This window comes from Dryas octopetala, chromosome 2 (genome assembly GCF_963921425.1).
Source record: "Dryas octopetala chromosome 2, drDryOcto1.1, whole genome shotgun sequence".
In the NCBI taxonomy this organism is placed as follows: Eukaryota; Viridiplantae; Streptophyta; class Magnoliopsida; order Rosales; family Rosaceae; genus Dryas; species Dryas octopetala.
In genome coordinates, this window is record NC_141367.1 from 22,628,782 (window position 1) to 22,640,840 (window position 12,059).

At 33.0% G+C, this 12,059-nt stretch overlaps 1 protein-coding gene across 1 annotated transcript; it reads right to left on the reverse strand.

Annotated features, from left to right (window-relative positions):
- Positions 1 to 84: 84 nt before the first annotated feature.
- LOC147294226 (nucleoside hydrolase 3-like) lies at positions 85 to 6,538 on the reverse strand. The gene is made up of 12 exons (XM_086231540.1): positions 6,094 to 6,538; positions 4,643 to 4,822; positions 4,406 to 4,516; positions 3,635 to 3,970; positions 3,306 to 3,482; positions 2,851 to 3,135; positions 2,616 to 2,738; positions 2,243 to 2,440; positions 1,892 to 2,145; positions 1,493 to 1,697; positions 884 to 1,198; positions 85 to 537 (listed from the first exon to the last, which is right to left on the reverse strand). The coding sequence occupies exons 1-12, from the start codon at positions 6,277 to 6,279 to the stop codon at positions 244 to 246; spliced, it is 2,664 nt and encodes an 887-aa protein (XP_086087666.1). The 5' UTR covers positions 6,280 to 6,538; the 3' UTR covers positions 85 to 243.
- Between the last annotated feature and the right edge of the window lie 5,521 nt (positions 6,539 to 12,059).

Genomic DNA, 12,059 nt, shown 5'->3' on the forward strand with positions numbered 1-12,059 from the left:
TAAACCATCCTTGTCAACAAAACAGGCAGAAACATATCTGCTACAAATAATAATTAATGACATATTGCAATATAACTTTGACAATTTTCTTTGTTAAACAAATAAAGCCAAAGAACAAACTCCAATGGCATTTTCTGGTTTTGTATCCTTTTTCTTTGTTTTGCCTTCATTGAGCTACAATAAAAGCAGAATGCCTACTTTGCACATAACATCCATACAAATTTCTACGCCTTATTGCATAATCTAAGTTTGATTTAGAGGCTTACGCCACAATTTTGTTTGCTCTTCAAAACTTCCTACTACAGCAGACTGCTTCGATTCGCTTAACCGTTGTGCAAAAAGACGATAATATGCCTTAGGATTTACATTGTCCAATACTTTGACTAATTTTCCTTGTTTTTCATCAATCAAAAATCGTCCATCTTTGGATTCAATTCCTTCAGCATCAACTTTGATGGACTTGACTTGCAAGGTTTGATTCAGATGGGAATCACCAGCCAAGAGAACTGCACCAAGGATTTCCCCCAAGAAGGTTTCCTGCAGCTTGGTAACATGAGTGTTAGACAACCACTTGAGCCTCAAAAGCTTACGTTGTTAGATAATGAACTAACAATGTATAGCAAGCTAACAGTGAGAACCAAGATCATCCATTGAAGGGTGGTTCAAAATACTTATGGATGAAGTTAAAAAATCATCTCCTGAAATTTTCAAGTGCCCTGAATGCATGTCATCTAAATCCATATTAAAACCAATACATGCATAAAACCACTGTTACAGTTATACTACTGCTGGAGAAGAACTTCCCCACCATATATTATGTGGAATGGAAGGGGAGGAGAGATTAAAAAATGATCCAGGCATGTTCTTAGATAAGAAGCTTTACCACATGATGATATCTTTGGTGCTCTTGTTGCAACCGGTACAGCCTTGACAGCACACGCTGGGAAAACAATGCCTCAGGTGTCTTCTTCCTCCTGCGCAGGCTTTCTAGGATTTTTGGGAATGAACTAACTTTTTGCTGGATGCCAAGCGGAATGAGTGTGATGTTAAGTGAGGAAGCAAAGACTGTCTTTGCAGCCAAAGGGTCAAGAAACATATTGAATTCTGCAAATCCACTGGAAGGAATAGTAAACACATTTCCTTTGTCCTTGTGACCTTTGTGACCCCGGCTGATAAGGCCTCCAACAATATATACATCCTGTAATGAGCATTGGCATCATTGGATAAATGTTATTACCTTCTTTTGGTGGAAAAACATGAAGTAAAGGCAGAGATCTGGCTACAATCTTCAAGTCTAGCAAGAAAGGCTTTCAATTATATAATAATTCTCTTTATTGAATAGTAAGAATGCTTCAATGTCTTCCCAAACTTCTCTTCTCTTCTTTCACTATAGTAGTTTGAAACATATATATCTTTCTAATCTGTACTATGTTCCTGATATAGAAGCATATTTGTTACTTTACTTAGAGATTATGAACTGAAAGCAACCAACCTGAATTAGAGAGGTAGAGTTCTTTTCTGACAAAATGATCTTTGCTAAATTAGTCAAGGGTCCATTGGTTAATACAGAAATCTTAGATCCTGGATCCAGTGTTTTTACCACAGACTCCCAAATTTCCAATGCTTGTGGTTGTCTGAGTTCAGGATTGTCTGTATCCCGAGGTGCTCCATATTTCACAGAATTTTCTGCTGTATACCTGGTAACAAGAACTTAACATTTCAGTTCCAGTCTATCCAAAACATTCCCACAGAATAGAAAACTACATCAACATACTACAGGTGCCCATATACCAACATATGATTGTGACTAGGCAACAAAGATGTGCATAATGCCTAATTAAGCCAAAAGTTGCATGCAGTTCCGAGGGGCCAAAAAGCAATTTTCCAGTACCTTCTTGGGCTTCGTGGCAGATCGCGAGCAAGGCCATAGAGAGTGTCCGAGTCCAGTAATCCACCACTCCCATGTGGGATGGCCTTAACATATTTGCAGTCTCCAACAGGTGGAAAATTTGGATCAGACTGGTTCACAGCAAATACATCTCCCAGACCTACTGGAATGTCATCACGGCCCATCATATGCAGTAAGTCATAAATGATGTCTATTGTTGCAGCATTTGCCCAGCCAGTTGGGGTCACTATTATTGCCTGAAAGCAAGGAGAGAAGGATATTTGGCTCATTTGGTTAGTTAAACCTTTTTGCTCATATATAGTTCACATTCAGGTCCTCAACTTAGAAATCTACCTTGAGATTAATCACTTGAACAGGTACTTTCAGGAGGTAAAACAGTGCTAGAAAGTCTCCAGCACTCATATCCATGTCAAAGACAACAGGTTTACCCAGTTTATTATTTCCAAAATCTGGTTTATATGTCACTTCCTTGTAAAAAGGAAATTGGGTTGTAAAATTGAATCTCCCTGTTTGTTGAGGGTTGTTTAGAACCTGTAAAACCAAATGGAAAAGGTGCTATGATTTCATTAATATCAGTCACAGACACCAATTGTACATGGAATGTGTATGTGTGCACATGGATGTTTATGTGTTAATGCATAGAATAAAGATCAGAATAGGATTTATTCAAGAAATTTAAGTCAAAAAGGTATCATATTGAACCTACTTCCAAAAAGTTTTTAAAGAATTCTCTGTTAAGTGGGCTGTCAACATCTTGATTTCGTTTTGCTTTTGTAGCAACAAGCACGCGCACTGCCTCCGGACCTGTTACCTCTGCTGTATAACCATCCTGTTGATTGTGTGGCAATAAAAGTGCATTAACATTTCAAGAAGAGAATATGCAACATGAGCAATGCTGCTAATTACATTAAAATAGGAAGAAAACTATACAAGGAAACTACCTTGCATTTCCCTTTTCCATTCTTCCCAATGCAAAATGGATCTCCAAGTCCGTTTTCAACATGACCACTATGCACACCACCTTTCTCTAAGTTGAACTTTGGAACTTTAAGGCCATCAAAGAAAGGATTGGAGCCATCAGATATCCCATAAGGTTTGTTTGAAGTAATCACGGTTATATTCATATACTCCATTTCAGCAAATTCATTTTCTCCATGAGGGTTATGTGAGTTACGCATGATTGAGACTGCAACACCAGATGTGAAGGAGTCCCACATAAAATAACTCTGCAAATCGTTCAATTGTGTCATATCAAATCTTTTGATACCTTAAAAATGGTATGCAAATTATATAATGTATATGTGAGTGATTTAATATATAAGGGAAAGTCTTGAAAGAGGAAGAATGTAATGACACTATTGCTGCAACTCAAAACAAAAAATAATCCAGGATTTACCGAATAGAATTGGTTGTCAAACCAAGTATCACGAGCCATTTTCAAGGACTGGAAGCAATACTGTGCCTCATATGTATCCTGATTCTGTTCAAATGCTTCAAAGAAGTTTTTATTAATTGGAATGGTGTTGGTTGCATCCAAAGGAACAAGGGTGACAGGAATTCCAGAATGAATAACCTGAAAAATAAATACCATTTTCAATCTCAGCCATTTTTATCTCCTAAAGAAAATGTCAAATTAGATGGCTTTATAACAAATCAAAAATATACACTTCAAAGACTGCAATGATGTGATCACTATTATTATACACATGCAAGGAATTGTATTACCTGGTATGCAGCAAAGGGATCTCCAAAGATATTAAACTCTGCATAAGGATTACTTGTATAGTCTGTGAACAAATTACCAGGATCACCACACTGCCTCGGTACACAAGATGAGCTAGCATTTTTGGGGCAGCAACCAGTTGGGTTCTTTGATCTCACACCACCACCCATGACATAAATATGCTCAACATTCTTCTTTAGGTGTGGATTATTCATAAGGAATATGCCGAAATTTGTATGTGCTCCTATGACAAATACAGTGATGGGACCTGCAGATATTTTGTTAATCATCACTTGCTGAGCAGTAGGTTGTCGAAGAGGAGTATATCTCCTGCTCCCCTAATTTCATTGAAACAGAAAAAGAAAAAATTCTGAGCCAGATACATAAATGTAGTGATAAAAAAAGAACAAAGAAAAAAAAAACAGGTCTTCACTTGTCATGTATGAATGTACAAATAAACTAGAGAATATATATATTTTCTGCTATGTAGAGCCACTTGGGCCACCATATCTTCAGCTTATCACTCTGCAAGGTCATTTAAGTGTCCCAGAATTGTGTGCCTTAAGATATGTGTGTAACTAAGAGAGTGGTGAATTCATAACACTTTTTCTACGTGTGTTCAAATTATGAGTGGAATAAAAGCCATGTATTAATACCAGCCTAGTATTATAGAATAACCCCACTCTGCAACAACTTGTAACAAAGGCAAACTCGAAAAAAACCAAAACAAATTAATGATTCATAAAATTTAATGATTTGTAATTTGTTCATACCTGAGGGAGGAAAGCTTTTCTAATGCCATAATTAGAATCAATATCAAGTCGACCTCCAGAACCTACAGGAATGAATTGTCTATATCTGCATCCTCCTGCTGTTGTAGTCCCCTGATATTCAATTTTGAACTCATATGTATATTAGTGTCATGCTTGCACATAATTATCAGAAAATGCAAAGATCAATTCACATAATTAAGCATATCTATGATTTGAGACAATTTCATCATTTCATGCCTGTTCAATTATTGGAAGATATCCACCAACATTTGGGAGTATGGTACCATCTGCTAGTACTCCACCCTCACCCCCCACTCCAACAGCAACATCATCACGGCCCATCATGTAAAGGATGTCATAGATTTGATTCACAGCATGCCCAGCATTGGTCCAAGCATTTGCATTGATAGTGACTGCCTGTGGTAACAAAATTTCCAGGGTCACTTGTTAGACAACCACTAGGCCTCAAAGGCTTAAACTGTTAAGGAATGTGCCAAAAATATATATCAAGCTAACACCCTCTCTCACATGCAACCCCAACCTGCACGCGGAGAGCAGACATAAACACACAGAATTGGGGGATGGAGGATTCGAACTCAAGCCATATGCAAACAAGGCTCTGATACCATGTTAGACAACCACATCCCCAAAAACTTAAGTTGTTAGGGAATGGGGCAACAATGTATATGAAACTAACACTGTCCATAAAATCATGCATGATAAGGAGGACAAATTGTGTAGTTGGCAGAAAGCAGCTTTTGGAACAGCTAAGAGTCTAATACAATACCATGTACTACAACTACGTACTGAAAGCCTGTTAGTCCTTAAAAAGTTATAGCCAGAGACTTTTGGTACAAAAACAAAGAGCTTTCGAAGGTACATTTGGTCCAGACTCCAGAGAGAGTGACTTACTGTGATACTGTAGGAACACAAGTTTACAGTGTACATTTAACTGTTAATTACCATAAGTAAAAAAGAAATAAATATTCAATTTTATATAATGGTCCAAGGAAAAAAAAGTTGTCTCTTACCATTTGACCAAAAAGGTAAAAATCAAAAGTTAGCTTGCAAAAATAAACTCCATGAGCACTACTTTAGCCAACAAAAAAACACACTAAATATGCAAAGGCACATGGTTTTTTTTTTTTTTTTTTTTGGGTCAAAGGCACATGGTTTTGAGTTTTCAATAGTAGAGCCCTTTTCAAATATAGAATCCACTCAACTAAATGAATTATTTGACTCAGTCCTCAAGGACTAATAGTTAGTATGAACTGCACAACTTTTGCTCATAGCCATCCAAAAATAAGGAAGAACTACTTTGCATCTTCACTGCCAACAATATTCATAGGATTCTTTTGAATTAAATCAACCAAAACTTGTACCATATAAAAAACAATCAAAACTTGGATTAGTTTTCCTGTTTGATCATCACTTGCTTACACTTATGAGGTAAACAATGAAATATATAAATATACAAATGTAAAATTTCAAAACTCAAAGCATTTGCAGATTTGGAAGGTATAGCACTCTGACTTACTCACCCAGGGAGCTTAAACAGAAGGCTTTGACACACCCAACTTTTGGGCTACTACATACTTTTTGGCCAAAAAAAATTTTATATATATATATATATATATTGGGATTTGGAAGATGAATTATTTAACACAAACACAACATCATGAACTTACCTCCAACTCAAACTCTGATCTGTTAAGCTTCAAGAGGTACAAGAGAGCGAAAAAATCATCGGTATCGACGTCTGTATCCAACAGAATCCGGCGAGGCTTGCCCTCCACAGTCTGCAAATTACTCTCAGCTCCAACAAGTACTACTGCAATAAGTATCACTACCCAAAAGTGCTTCTGCAGCAACATTTTATCTCTCTGTCTCTTTCAACCACAACCCAGAAATCTTTGTTTAATTCAAGCTACAAATCTCTATATATATGAAACTGTGCTTTGAGCCTTCAATCAAATCAGGAGCTCAATATTCCTGAGAGACCAATATCAAACAAAAGGAAGACACAAAAGCAAAGATGAACAAAACCAAAGACGTACACTCAACGCAGCAAGAGAGGTTTAGCTAGCAATTGTTAATTTGTTATACCCATCAAGTGAAGTAGTTTTTAAGAATTACAGAGAGAGAGAGAGAGAGAGAGAGAGAGAGAGAGAGGGGGTCAGCGGGAGCTGCAAGAGCAAAGTTGACAAATAAACGAATGAGGGATGGGACACACGTACGTAACACATGCCGGGGTCACGTGACCAAAAAGGAAGGTAGCAAGAACGTTTACACTCTTCTAATGGTCCAATCAAATTATTGCTGTGTTTTCATTTTTCAAAGTCCACCAAACTCTACAAAATACTTGTTAACATTGGAGAGGTCCTATAGACATGTAGTATTTCATTCTTTCGTTCTGAATATTAAAAGTATCACATATGCAATATGCATACTATACATGTGTAAATGTATAATATCTAAAATAGATAATTACAAATAAATCAATAAAATATTTCAAAATTATAAAAAGGTTAATATCAAATTTTCTATCTCATTTTAGTCAATCACATAATTTCATAAATTATGTTTTGATCAATAACCCTACGGGCTTCAGCTCATTATTGATTTTTCTTTGAGTTCGTTTTACCCTTTTACCTCAGTTCATTGTTTTTATTTTAGTTCGTTATCTTTAATTTAGACACATGTCAACTTCTGATTAGTTTTGACATTTTTATAATTTTTTGAAATTTCCATGATAATGGCAGTGACTGTTATTTCTAATATTTGTTCATTTAATTCATTTTAGTTAATGGTAACTATTTTGGAATTTAGAAAATATTCATTGACCTATTTATAATTTTGAAATATTTTATTGACTTTTTTGTAAATAACCCCATTTAAAACTAGATCGTTTTAGAATTCTATATAATTATGCTACTTAACACACCTAAAATGCTTATTCTTACATTATGTGTTGGCTAAGATATATAGAAGATAATTCTATAGTCTAAAACGATCTAATTAGCCAAATTAGCACATGCATATCGTACCTTTTAAGAAATAAAAATGTAAAATACCAAATTATTCTCAGCAAAAACAAAAAATGCCAAATTGTATTGATAACAGCTTATAATGTCGTTATGTGGAGGTTGCAAAACCAAGAAAAATGTGATCATATTGTACTAATAATGTGTGTATCTCATTTGGTTTATTATTCTAGAAGTTCACCTCACACATGTAAATATGGAGTTCTATGTAACTGTCGAAAATAACTTGTATATTTCCGTAATAAAGACAGATTGGTGTCACGGCAAAGAAAAAAAAAGAGAAAAAGGAGAGGAAAGAGAAAAAAATAGAATGAGAGAAAAGAGAAAGAGTCAATGAAAAGAAAGTAGGATGCCGCCTCTTCTTATTCCAGTGATAAAAAAGTTTCTCTTGTCATTGTCTTAGTTGTTGGTTGTTGAATTGATGAATGTTGGGCACTTGGACTTGGACTTGGAGTAGCATTTATTAAAGATTTTGGGGTCTATATATATTTATTAAATAAAAGGTCATTGTGTTAATTTTTTATAAAATTTGATCAGATGGTCCCATAAAAGCTTTGTGAGAGTGAAAGTGTGAATTCTCACTACACCATTTAGTCACTTATAATATTTAAGTACATGCAATATATTTATAGACATACTGATACTTGAAATATAATAATTTATAAAATTATAATTGGTATTCTACACCATAATCTTATACACTAAACCATAAAGTCTGAAAACTTATACCTTAAAAATTAACCCTATATTCTAATAATTTTAGTATATAAATTAAAAATTATAGTTTTGGACTTTTAGTAATATTTTTACAATATAGAAACTATAAATTATATAAAATATAAACTAGTAATATTTTTAGACTTTTTGTAATGATAATATTTAAATAGAAATCTAAAATAATATCTAAAAAAAAAGAATGATATATAAAATATATTTAATTTTATAAATTATTATATTTCAAGTATTAGTAAACCTATAAATATATTGCATGTGCTTTAATTTCATAAGTGGTTAAGTGGTGTACTAGGAATTCATACTTTGACTCTCCTCACAATGTCATGGGTTCAAACCCTAGTATGTGCAAAAAACACCTTACATCTTTTTTATTCAATATATAAAACTTTTATATAAGATAAAATATATAATAAAATATATAAATAATCCGATTCGGTTCGATTTTTTTGTCAACCCGATTTTGTCTACTATTATGTATGTTTCTTGTTAGTTCGTGGACCAACTTCAAATGAACCCTATAGTTAATGGGGAAATTTGAAATATTTTATAATTTGTGGATCAACTTGAAATAAACCCTATAGTTAATGAGAAAATTTGAAATATTTTATAATTTGTGAACCAACTTAAAATGAACCCTATAGTTGGTGGTTGTAAATATAATTGAGCCTGTAATATATTCACCACAGTAAATGGGACCTATAGAGATATTAATGATCCAAAAGTAGCAGACATAAACTTTCACAAAAATCCCCAACAGAGGATCACTCTTTTAAATCAATTTCTTAAGATATATATCCTCCAATTTTACTGCTCAACTGAACACAGTGTTTTCAACAAAATACTAAAATAAAGGTATAAATGTATAATGTTTTTTATTACATTGGAGAAATTAAAATTCTTAATTTATACTAATCATAACTTATTACCTCACAACTTTTCACCATTTGAAGTTTTGAACTAATCCCAATGAGTAAATACAATTTTTTTGAATGTGACTCATAATTTTTAAGAATTTGGATCATCTTATTATCTTAATTATTTTTTACTTCTAATTCGATTTGTTTGTTAAAAAGAAATTTCCTGACTACTTTCTTAGCATTGCTAAAAATAACAATAGAAAGTTTGCATTATCTTTCTTCAAAAATATTCTCAAGAACTCAATTATAATTCTAAGAATCAAATAGGACTTTTGATTGGACGAATTCACTATTTTGGATCCTAAAGTAGATTATTCCGTGCAAACAAGAGAATCCCCAAAAAGACGACAAAAACGGCGACGAATCAAGTTAATGAAAAAGTGAAAAACGGTGACTGAGAGCGGGCCCATAGAGGACAAAGTCATCCCCCTTTCAAATCAATTGGGATTGCGAGTGGACACGTGGACGGATGCCATTTAATAAATTAATGTTTCATGAGCTAGAGTCTAGAGATAGATGATTGGACTCACCAAATGAGCAAGATTGAGAAGACTATTCCAATTTGAATATATAGAATTAATGAGTGGCTTTTACATATTTTGGGGCAATTACGTAGAATGTACTTAAAGTCAAACAATGTGGATGACTAATCTAATCTAAGAATTGACTTATTAAGGTGATGGATTAGTTTAAGTAGTGATAGTTTGTGAGATAAAAAGTATGAATTAGATTAGATTTAGGGTTTGATTCTCTCGTAATATAACAAAAAAAAAGATTAATGTACAAAAATATTCACTCTATCTTCATCCTCTCTCTCTCACTTTAAACAAATTTAAACTTAATTATAAAAATTTTGATTGACAATAGATATAGGTGACCCCATCACATCACATATATGGCTCATTTAGTATTCTTGATTTTGTTTTTTTGGCCGGGAATCTTGTATTCTTGATTAATTGTTCTCCATACATATATAATAACATAATGCACTATATATAGTTATATACCCACCTCCTATTTGAGAAAGGGGAACCCCACCACTAAGATCCTATTTAATTTGCAGCCATTGAATGGGCATGAACTTTACATGGTTGAGGGAGACCCCACACCAATTGCCATTATTTAATTTTTCCAGAATGAAAAGTTAAACTTTAACATTATGTATATTGGATAAGTAGAATGTATATATATTGACTATTGAGCTTGCTAGCTGGTACGTGATTGGTTAATGTATATATGAGCAAAGCAAAAAGTAATTAATTAATTATAAAATTTAAGAAACAGCTAATATTTAAAGCTATCTTGTGCAGTACGTGCTCAAAGATGGGAGGGCTTGATCAGTCAATATTACTAATTAGGCCAATAAATTATTGGTCTATTACTGTTAGAATGAAAAGTTTAAATTTGAGCTTAAGCAATAGTAAGAAGAATTAATTAAGATTTGGGATTTTGGGGAAGAAAAAGATATCCCACTTCTGATAAGATATTAAGTGAAAAGAAGATATGAGTATTTATGCACTAATTAAAAAAACTGACATGTGGCATGTTAGCTAACTATGGTCAAATTTTTATATTTACATATTTTAAAATTTTTAAAATTTTTAATTCAGGCGCTTTAACCAAAATGCATTTTCTCCTCCTACAGTCTACCTAAGGAATTAAATTTCAAATTTTGAGAAAATGTCGAGGGTTCAAAAATATAAAAATTTCAAAAGCATTTTAATTTTGTTGGAAATTTAGACTAAAACAATTAAAAATTTTAACAATTTCGATTTAGTAATATTTTGAAACCTCAAAAAATAAAAATTTTCAAAATTTAATTCTATGGTTCTACCACTTTTGACCAGTCTTCACCGGCCCCTCCTCTAGCGGTGAACACGAACCAAAAACAAAACAAAAAGGAAGAAAAATAGACGACAAAGGAAGAGAGGGGATGAGATATGGGAGAGAGTGGGCTTCCTGCATGGATGGGTATGGAAGCTAAAGAGTTTCTTTTTTCAGACCAAAAAAAAAAATTCAGATAACTATTTTTTAAGGTCCATTGACTTTAGGTACCAAATTATAATATTTTTTCAGTTCAACTACTAAAACATTTATGTCATTTCACTTTATGTACTAAATTTCAGTTTAGGTACCAACTTTAAAAAACATAGTTATATCGAACTGTGACTGTCTAACAGTCATTACTTTTTTATTGATTTATTGTTTTTTCAATATTTGCAAGGCTTAAACTTTAATATTTAGTCTTTGGGTTATAGGACTTTATCCCCCAAACCTAAATTAAAAGTATGAAACCCTTAAAAATTTTGATTTTTTATAAATTTTAAATAGTCACAACTGTGACTGTTCGACAATTACAACTGTAACTGTTCGACAGTCACAACTATATAACAAACTGATTTGTGACCTAATCCAAAATGTTTTACTCTAGGTTAGTACCTAAACTAAAAAAAATTAGTGTCTTACTGCTTTATTAAAAAATTATTGATATTTGGTATTTAATCCTAATTTTCTATATTTTTTATTGTCTCATAATTCCCTCTCTCATCACTTTAAATGAATTTATTAATAGTAATTAACTATGGTCAGTATATAGGACAGATGCCATGTGGAGATATGGGTGATTAGCAAATTTGCTCTCAAATTTAATTGGTATTCGGACACACAATTATGTATTAGGGATTAATACCATTTTGCTCCCCAGATTATTACACTTGTATCAGTTTGCTCCCCAGACTTCTAATTTGGAAAATTAAGGACTCTGACTTTTTTCAATTTTGCCAATTGAGGTTCTTCCGTCAATTTACACATTTTTTATCCAAATCTTGAGGGCAAAATGGTCCCTTCCATTTAGATCTTATCATTTTTTCCTCATACATCATTTTTCCTCTTTTATTTTTCGCTAAATTCTGGTTGATCATCTCAACATTTTAGATGAAAAATGTATAAATTGACGGA